The 9,654-nt window shown below is 40.1% G+C and overlaps 2 protein-coding genes across 6 annotated transcripts in view; both read right to left on the bottom strand.

The window, feature by feature from the left end:
* Positions 1-300: 300 nt before the first annotated feature.
* LOC109966731 (guanylyl cyclase inhibitory protein) lies at positions 301-1,874 on the bottom strand. Its single transcript, XM_020611822.1, is given in 7 exon segments — positions 301-401; positions 404-424; positions 1,029-1,134; positions 1,246-1,392; positions 1,559-1,637; positions 1,639-1,683; positions 1,837-1,874. Coding segments are annotated over 7 exon segments (537 nt in total).
* A 2,300-nt stretch (positions 1,875-4,174) lies between these two features.
* bmal2 (basic helix-loop-helix ARNT like 2) overlaps positions 4,175-9,654 on the bottom strand; it is an 11,835-nt gene continuing 6,355 nt past the window's right edge. For 4 of the 5 annotated variants that reach the window (XM_020612212.1, XM_020612176.1, XM_020612202.1 and 1 more), the window contains 10 exons: positions 9,451-9,568; positions 8,924-9,073; positions 8,550-8,793; positions 8,234-8,340; positions 7,781-7,931; positions 7,627-7,697; positions 6,704-6,818; positions 6,413-6,503; positions 5,892-5,991; positions 4,175-5,762 (listed from right to left, as the gene is read on the bottom strand). In XM_020612212.1, coding sequence (XP_020467868.1) covers positions 5,605-5,762; positions 5,892-5,991; positions 6,413-6,503; positions 6,704-6,818; positions 7,627-7,697; positions 7,781-7,931; positions 8,234-8,340; positions 8,550-8,793; positions 8,924-9,073; positions 9,451-9,568 — 1,305 coding nt within the window. In that variant the 3' untranslated portion in view covers positions 4,175-5,604. The remainder of the gene's footprint in view (positions 5,763-5,891; positions 5,992-6,412; positions 6,504-6,703; positions 6,819-7,626; positions 7,698-7,780; positions 7,932-8,233; positions 8,341-8,549; positions 8,794-8,923; positions 9,074-9,450; positions 9,569-9,654) is intronic. The other variant, XM_020612183.1, reaches the window with a different exon arrangement.

Here is a 9,654-nt window from a genome sequence, read left to right as displayed (position 1 = left end):
CGTTTGATGTGCAATAATCCCATTGGACGGCCTTATTTGCATTACAGGCAACGTAGGAGTCGTGGTTTTGCCAATACTTGAGCGCAGCATGTTCCTCAAAGTCTGGGAGGTGCCTGCATGTCATATTTGAAGAGGCACAGGCGACATCATGTGGTCTATAAGTGGCAGTGGTGGTAATATCCAGTCAACCAGTGACACAATATTAAAACACCAAAACACAACAAATGGAAAATGTGTTGCTGCAGTGATTCCTGGAAATATCAGTCCAAACGCTGACTGGTTCATTTCTCTGCACCCCACTCAGCCAAGGGTCCCCAAAGCAGTATCCTTCCTCAGGGGCCTCTCCACCTCCTCTGTGTTGGGGTCACATTCAAGCATCTCTCTGATCCAGTCATCATCCAGAACTCCTGCAGACTGATGATGGCTGCAGACAAGGGCAGGAGCTGATTACAAACAAAGACCAGAGGACAGACCTAGTATTCTTTAGTTTAGTTCCCTTTTTAATCTGTGCATTCACATTAGTGAGCAGTTTAGTGCTTTTTTAATGTGCCTTAATTATTGTGTCACACCTTTGCACACAGATTATACACTTCAACATTGTAACATTTTGTGCACATCACACATACTGTGCATTATCTTTGCATTACTTCAGCTTTACATTGAGGTAGGTGCTTGCATCATCTCTTGAATGATGATCTTAAAGGCTTGGCCTAACTAGTAAGGTTTGCATGACAACAAAACCCTGTTTTAAGGTTTTCAGAAGTGACATGAAGGCTTTAAGATAATACATTCAAAAGCCACTGTTTTTAATTAAGATTTTTTAAAAATATCTTAATTGGGATCATTGTAAATCCTCATACTCTAGAAAATAGTGCAACTAATTGAAAAACAAATCCCTCTGTTGAATGTTTTTGCACAACACACTAAATGCCCTACAGTATGACTATGTGGGGGTGTGTGTGACATCCATTGTTTCATAAGAAAATAACAACACACCATGATAGAGCGGGAAAAAATAATTTCCTCGCCGTTATTGTCTTTATCTAATCTCACAAATATCCTGTTGGTACATTCTTCAGCTGTGAGTGGGTTGGGTTTGGTTAAAGCAGTGTCTACACACGTTTTATATACAGCCTGTGAAGAAAAAGAATTGAAAAATGCAGCATCTATGTTATCATCTCACGATAAGCTCGAAATGTGCGCCCTGACTTTGGTTACTTAGTGCACAGCACAGCAGAGGCACACCTGCATGATCTCCAGCGTGTCCTCCCTTGAAATGGTCGCATCTCCCATCTGTCACAAAGCTTGAATGACCAGCAGTTTCTCCACAGCTGAACCTTCAAAAAGCATTCTGATGGCCATGATGTACTCTCTGAAATCAACCACCCCATCCTAGAAAACAAAGAAAAGAAAAACACCTGTAATAGGATTTTAAAATGTTTTTAAGATTGTTGAGACAGATAACATTTATTGTTCTGTCAATGCTGTAGAAAAAGTACTGGCTCCAAACTGAGATATAGAACATATACAATAGTGCCATTCACAGTACTTTGCTTACCCCATTAATATCCAGTGTGCGGAATACCTGTTCTGCATATTCAGCTGCCTCACTACCCACTGTTCCATTGTGGAAATGCCTCATGAAGAGTGATCAGCCCATTTGGACATTCATTAATAAACGTTCTATTGGGGAAAAATACGACTCAATAAAACGAATTGTTTCAGTTGTAATTGGATGATGGGCCAGATTTATAGCAGGTGAAATGTATCCTTTAAATTCAGAATTAAGGTCACCCATCCCCAGCCTGTGGCTTGTTTTTGAAACCTTGTTTATACCTTGAGATCAGAGTGCTAAGATAATTAGACCGATTCATTTTGAGCTACTTTACCACATAAAGTTGCATAGCCAAGTAAAACTATGTCATGAAAATAAAGTAGGGCTAAAACACTATTCAAACACAAGTTTATACTAATGCTCAGAAAGCAAAACAAAAGGAATAAAGGGCCAATGAGGTGGTTTTTAGATGTGTGTGGAAAACAACATAGCCTGTATAACAAAGCTGATCCTCTCACCCAGTGTCAGCTGGGCGAGAGGCGCAGTTATACCCTGGACAGGCTGCCAGTCTATCATAGGTGTGACACACAGTCAGGCAATGGTTCACACTCACACCTGTGAGCAAGAGTTACAACCAAATCCACATCTTTTAACTGTGGAAGGCAGAGTAGCCAGACAAAACCCAGGCAGGTACCGGGAGACCATGCAGAGCGGCCTTGACAGACTGCCAGGTTCAAACCCAAAACCTTCTTGCTGTGAGGCGTCTGTGTTAACCACTGCACCACCATGATCCAAATATACAGACATTGGAAAAATATGCCCAAAGGTCCCATTGAAAGTTTGGTAAACTAATATTTATTAACATGTCAACCTGGGAAGACAGCCCAGACATGTTGATAGTAGCAGCAATAATGCAATTAACAAATACAGTAAGTGTTTTCTCTGAAGCCCCAAAATCAAACAAGAATGAACTTATAATGTGGTAGGAAGTGGTACAATAGAGGCAGGAACAAGCTCCCAACTGCCCAATATAAACCCAAAGGTCCAACCTCATGTGCAGTGACAGTTAGCTGTGTCTGTCTTAACTTCCCAAGGCTAATGATACAACACATTTCAAGACCTATAACAATAATTGATACAAGAATGGCATGCAACTAGACACAGAGCAGGGCATGAAATCAAACCCTAAAGTACAAAGTCTACAGTTTTATTTTAAACGAAGACAGAAGCAAAATATGTGACCGTTTAGCATGGTTGTCACCAAATAAGCTTATGAACAATGTTTTAGCTCTCTGGGGAAAGCTACAACAGTACACTGATTGAAGAAGAAGAAGAGGGGCAAAAAAAAGAAAAAGAAAACTGCCTTTAAAAAGGACCAGCCTATGTCTATGGCACAACTCCATAGCTCTGCATGTTTGGTTAGGTAGTGAGTGCTGAAATCACGTACAGTTCCTTTTTCATCCGCTTCACTCATTATGTGCACAATATGCCATGTTACATCAAGTTAACTCAGTGATACATTGTAGCCCTCTCATCAGTCTGTGGAAATGCCAGGCGGCAGGCGGTCTCCAAAAATAACAGGTTTATTGTGTGTCCGAGCAGAAATGTCCAAAGGCACTTCGGACACAGGCAGGAGTGTCTTTGTCAGTTCAGCCACTCCCTTCCACCGGCTCCTTATTATTCAAGCATCAGTGAGAAAAGACGGTATTCTTCATGATTCACAACAACCTCTTCTCGAAGAATAGTTCTTATTGGAAAAGCCTCAACAGTTCTCAAGAAATGAGTGAAGCGGTGGCCCAAGAGGAACAACGGCATGGCATGAAAACTTCACAGTTCCATATACAGACTATGTAGATAGTTATACTATGCTATGCTCTGACTGGGTTAGATATTAATGACTGAGGTTAAGATGCAGATATGCAGGATAAACATGACTAACAATATCTTTAAAACAAAAATCGGTTAATATGTAGACTGTTGTTCATTGCATTGTCTGTGAGACTTTAGTGTTCACTTCTCTGTTAAAAGAAATGTAAAAATACACACAACTGTCTATAGGGTATTAAATAAGCTCACTCAATGTGCCAAACAGATAGTTTAACTGAATTTCAGTAGTTCATCTTCCAATTTTCTTTACTTTATAAAGTTTGCATTTACAACACATTGACAAAAAGTTTAAATTTTTTTTTAACAACTGTGAACAGGGGAAGTGTACCAATATCATTTTATTAAACTGATACTACAAGTAAAGCATAATTTCTGTATCATTTGGCATCAGCAAGGCTTTAACTACCAATCTTTTTGAGACTCACAATTTGACAGTAATTTGTCACACAGTAATTATTTAGAATTCCCAGGTCATCTGCCACATGGTCACCAACATATACTGTAAGTCATCACTTACTGCTATCAATGTTATAAAGTGTTATAGAGGATGTGCAATACAGGGGCAGAACAAAGCTCTATATGAGGTAAATGGAAATGGGATTCATACAACTCAAGTTCTCAATGAATATTATATCACAAGTCAGCAGTGGGTCTCACACCTTCTGGAGGTTTTCTGAGTAATGCATGATAATGGGAGTGACAATTATATGGAGAAAGGGAACACCTTAAAGCTTTGAATTTATGGAATGATGCTGTATAAAGTCACCTGACAATACTGTATGTTTGACAAGCACAAAAACTAGTCCTTTTGAAGGACTGTCAGTGTGTAACAGTACATAAAAACAGCTAAAGATATGGCTTAACTAAGATAGAAAGCAGAAACAGTAATAAGTACAGACTCATTACACCACATACCCATGTACCTTACAGAGGAAAGCATATAAAATTTAAAATGGAGTACAGAATACTGCTACAGTTACAAATAACTATGTCATTACTATGTTTATATGGGCCAACTTTGTTTTCTTCACTTCCTGGGTTAACACGTCTACTGTCAGACTCAACCTCAAGCATATATTGATAAAATGTCCCATATGTGAAATGGCCTTGCTGTTCAGCTGTTGCTACCAACCCTCTAGTTTAGCTAAAATGCTGTTTTGCTTTGCATGATGTAGCACTGCTATGCTCTTAAATCCACAGGAGTTCATGAATGGTCAACCACCAAAACCAGCTGCACTCCAACACATTTATGAAGACGAAATGTTAAATGCTTAAAGCAAGGGCAAATGAAGTGCAGGGCAACCTGTAGAAGTGGGCATATTGTGAACTGAAAATATTTGTCCTAAGCAAACCATCTCTTTAAGACAGATATGGCCTGCAACCATACCAAATGTATACATACACAGCATGTTCCCATCACTGTACAAGAGAAGTTCCTGGACTGCTTCCATTGAAAACTTAACTTGTCGGTGTCTGACAAGTTAAGAGAAAACCTCTGAGCAGCACATAATTGGGTGAGTCTCAACGTTAGAGGCCATAGAAGTGTGGTCTTCGATTGGTACATAAGCTAGCTGTGGGCTGGACCCTGAGGGTCACACAGATGGGTTGGGTTATCAAGGTTTCTTCCTTGCATTTTAATTATTAATACAGTACCTAACCAAATTACAACATTTTAAAAAACATGAAATCAATTCAGTGCATGTTTTTTGCTTGGTCACCCCCAAACCTTTGTTCAAATGTAGATGGAGGAGAGGAATATAAGCAGGAACCCAAAGCCATCATGATGTACATCATATCACTATCATTTGTGTTCTTCAATCTATAGAGGCCTCGTCAGTTAAATGGAAGATGACAGTAGATGTGAGGAAAGCAGTGAGGAACAATGTTTCAGGGCAGACAGACCGCTGTAAGGCTGTAGAGGCACATCCTCCTCCTGAACAGGGAAAGCAGATGTCCCTTATTGTCATCAATCCTGCTCCCTGTTAGAGCAGCCATCTGAAGGCTACACAGCTTATGTGAAAAAATGTAATTAATAAATAAAAAAAGTCTAAAAAACAGAATGCCTGGTCTTGGCATCAAAGCAGTTCTCATCATCAAAAACTGATGGTCCAAGTGTTTTTTTTTCCTCAGTGTGCGCCAGCGTCACACTGCAACAGCAGATTCTATAAAGACCAGTGCATCTCTTCCAAGTCCACAGCCTCTCCAAAGTTTGTGTCTGTCTCCAGGAGACTCATGATCACTGCCATGGCGGCTTCGTCGTTGCTAAGACTATTAAGGCCCGGTCCAACCACACTGTCCAAATCCAGCTGGGAATTCTCTCCTGAGGTGAGATGAGGAGACAGAGGAGAAACAACAAAAATACAAGCCAACAAGCTGTAAGAGGAGGTATAATAATCACCATCCTACATAAGTTTATTGATAAGCTATTTATTAGAATCAGAAAAAGTACCCATGAGTGTCTCCCCTCCTGAGAATGCTGCTCCTTGAGGCTCATCCTCTGAGCTAGACTTTCCAGCTATCTCCATGTCGGCTGCTTCACCGTTTGGCACCTGGAGAGCAAAAGAGAAGAAAGTTATAGCAACATGGCAATATTGTTTTAGAGATTAAAATTCAGACCATTTACAGGGATAATCAGAAAAAAATGTTCACATAATACTGAAAGCTGATTTGGTGTCATTTCAATTTGCAGTAATAAGATGACTGAACAGCCTTTGAAAATGAGTAATGAACTTTGCTGCCACTACCACTGTAAAAGTATACTTTAAAACTTGCCTACTCCACAAGAAAATTACACATTGGTCGATTTATAGAGAAATGTTTAAAATTTAAATATGTACAGTGGAGTTATAAATCAGAGCAAGCCTTTCTGGACTGGGCTACTCTGCAAAGTTTCATGCTGTTTTTGTGAATGTGAAAGCATTTTGACTGTGATAGATGCACTGGTAATAAGATACATGTACAGAGACTTACATTGTTGCTGTTCTGATTGTGATTTTGAGGGGACTTATCCTGTGGTAGACTGAATGGGCTGACATTACCGCTGGAAGGTGATGAGTTCATCCTAATGCAGCACAGACATAGATCAGCTTAAAACTGCACCAAGTAATATCTACAGCAGCTGATAAGCCTATCAACTGTAGCCCAAACAAATACTGCTGCATTAATGTAGGTGGACTGAAAAGAAAAAGAGTAGCAGTTGAACAATTATGTCTGTCACTGTTACAAAAAGTAAATATGGCATGCTTTGTTGTGAGGTTGCACCTGTTGAAATCCAGCAGCTCATTGGCAATTTGGGTCCCAATGCTTCCAGCATAAATCATAGTTCCAGGTGTGGTGGAAATGCCTGGTATAACTGGGAGGGACTTTTTGTCATCTTCTAAAAGAAACAAAAGGTCAAATGTGACAGAACAGAAAACATGCTCTTATAGGGGGATATTTACTCAACTGTCGCAAATTACCGTCAGGCGCAGAAAATATTGCGGCACGTTGGATTTTTCATTTAGCAGCATACTGACCAACACTGATGATGTCAGTGAGTTAATTTGAATACACCTTCACTTCGGATCTGCCGCCTGAAGGCTGCTGTGCACGTGTGGTCCAAGACGAAGTGGACAGGAAAGTTTAATGATGTAGTCTCCTGTCAGTCAAATCATCTTATAATTCATTTAGTAACTGAAGAATGATTTGACCTGAAAGCCTGTAAAGGTCCCTCAAAACACCCTCTCTTTCCATTAATATGCTGCTAGCTCCCAAGAGATTTCAGATGACAAAGAGCTGCCACGCTGACAGCAGGGCCGCAAGTTTTACACCCGCTTTCTCCTGATATTGAACTTCAGCTGCAGTTCCCTCTGTCACAGTGGTGGTAAATCAGGCACTATGGGTATTTGTATAAATTTACATTCTCTTCTCCCTGATTTTTGTGCCTCTGAACAGGAACGTCTTAAAATATATACTGCATGAAACTCAACATGCAAATTCCTGCATTGCACATTTCTTCCGTTTCTCCACCCCAAAACCCCTCTGTGCCTCCTTAGTAAATATGAGCACATGTATTTTCACTGAATAGCACCAGAAAATGAGCCACTAAACCTTAGTAAATATCCCCAGTGAATATTAACTAGTGAGCATAACAATACATCCAAGATATGACTGATTCTTTGCCATTTTTTTTCATATCAACTGACCTTCAGAAGTCTTGAAATTGCTTGACTGTTCAGACTTGTTTCCAGACTGGCTTGTTCGGCTGTGATCATACCTTGTTATGGGATGTGGCTTGGATTAATATATATATCTCAAAGATGTTTAGGTAATGCAAGAGAGATTAAAGCGTATACTCACGATATGACTGTATTAGTTGACACTATGTATTCTACTTCTTTGGTCCAGGGATTCACAAAACTAAACCACTGACTTTGCAGAGTGACAAAAGAGCCGTATTTTGTTTTGAACTTATAGCAGTTTGTCTCTATCTTCTCTTTAGTCCGCAGCACTGTGAAGGAAAAAACAAACAGGACAAGTTAGAGGACTAACACAGGCATCAGTATCACCTCCTTAAGGCAGAGAAAATTACAGGCACAGGACCAGCAGACATAAAATATGAGGAAGCTATAAATGGTGACTTACTTGATTTTCCTGTAGTTCTACACTGCAGTTAAAATGTAATTAAAATTCAACCTACATAATTGAAAAATATAGCCATCATCTTAGCAGATGTAGAAAAATGGTAATGAGACAATAAGACAAACAAGACAATTAGAAGAACAATGAGGATTACTGAAGAAAGTAACTGACCTTTTCGATGTCTGTCGGCTAAATGGGGCAGGTCGTCTTGATGGAAGTACTCATAGCATGATGTCCCAAGCAGCTCTTGGGGTAGATAACCAAGAATGGTTGTCGCTCTGCAGAAGAATGAATTACGTATAAATATGTACTACATTATTGGGAATAATGTATGTATTCAATTTGTACTTTCTCATCCATCGTCCTCTCTGATGATCGGTGTCAAATATGGCAGAAATGTCAAGGACAGCTATTTGAAACGTTGTGTCAACGTTATGTCAACAACAAACCCATCAATACTTACTCCCTTATAGAAATTCAACTCTACCTTTGATCGACAAAGGTGAATTTGCCATCCATGGCGTAGCGGGTGATGAACTCTGTGGGTTTCACTCGGACTTCTCCGTTAACCTGTGGAGATGAGTGGGAGTGGACTCGTCCCACCGCCACCAGGCAGCTGAAGTGGGAGCCATCCTGCTTATCTGCCTCCCCCTCACCCTCTGCTCCCAACTGACTAGTAGGCCAGCTGCGCATGTAGCCTGTACAGTGGACTGTGCAGTACTTCTGTGACTCTATAAGCACACGCAGACACAAATCACACATCAAACATGACAAACAACCAAAACTCTACATGAAGAAAAAAAGTTTTTAGAAATTAAACCTAATTAAAAATGTAGTGATATGCTATGTAATTTTCCCCACCTTTCTTTTTAGAGGCGCTTGCCTGGAACTCCTTCTTCTCCACTTTGACAGAAATTTTGTTGTACTTCATGCGGCAGAAGAAAGAACGCCGTGCGCCCGAACACATTCGTGCTGCACTAACTGGGAGGTCAGCCTGGACCTGCAGACCAGCTGGGAACATGACAGGAGAGTCAAAAGTGCTCTCACACAGTCAAAATAATTGCTGCTGGTGGTCTTGTGTTATTGTGGTGCTGGTGGCTCAGGGTAGAAGCATCACCAGTACACTCCTAGCCTTTTGCTGATTAAACCCACCATCCCGCTTTACTTTCTTAAATTTACCTTTCTCTCCCCACCCACCCCTCCCCTAATTTATTTACTCTATTTTATTTTTCTTTGATATATACTGAATACCAGACTGCAGAGCTGAATACACTCACATTATACACCCTCACACACAAACAAGCTAAATGTAAAAATCCCTGTCTCTTTTGTAAATGTTGGTTGTCTTATCTTCTTTCATGTGTTGTAATAAAAAAAAAAAGCTTTACTTTTAGCATCTATTAGCCGTTCACGAGGGTATAATTCAGAAGCTGACAGCTGCTCCTTCACTTTTCCCATGTCCTTAGGGTGTATGTAATCAAACAGGCTCTGCCCAATCAGCTCCGCCTAGAAGAACAACAAGCAGCTTTTCAGAATTGACCTAAACAAGGTTACCATGCTGATAAAAAAAAAAAAAAAAAAAAAAAAAAAAC

The sequence above is a fragment of the Monopterus albus genome, unplaced genomic scaffold, assembly GCF_001952655.1.
Source record: "Monopterus albus unplaced genomic scaffold, M_albus_1.0 scaffold5.1, whole genome shotgun sequence".
Classification (NCBI taxonomy): domain Eukaryota; kingdom Metazoa; phylum Chordata; class Actinopteri; order Synbranchiformes; family Synbranchidae; genus Monopterus; species Monopterus albus.
This window is presented reverse-complemented; position numbering and strand designations above follow the sequence as displayed.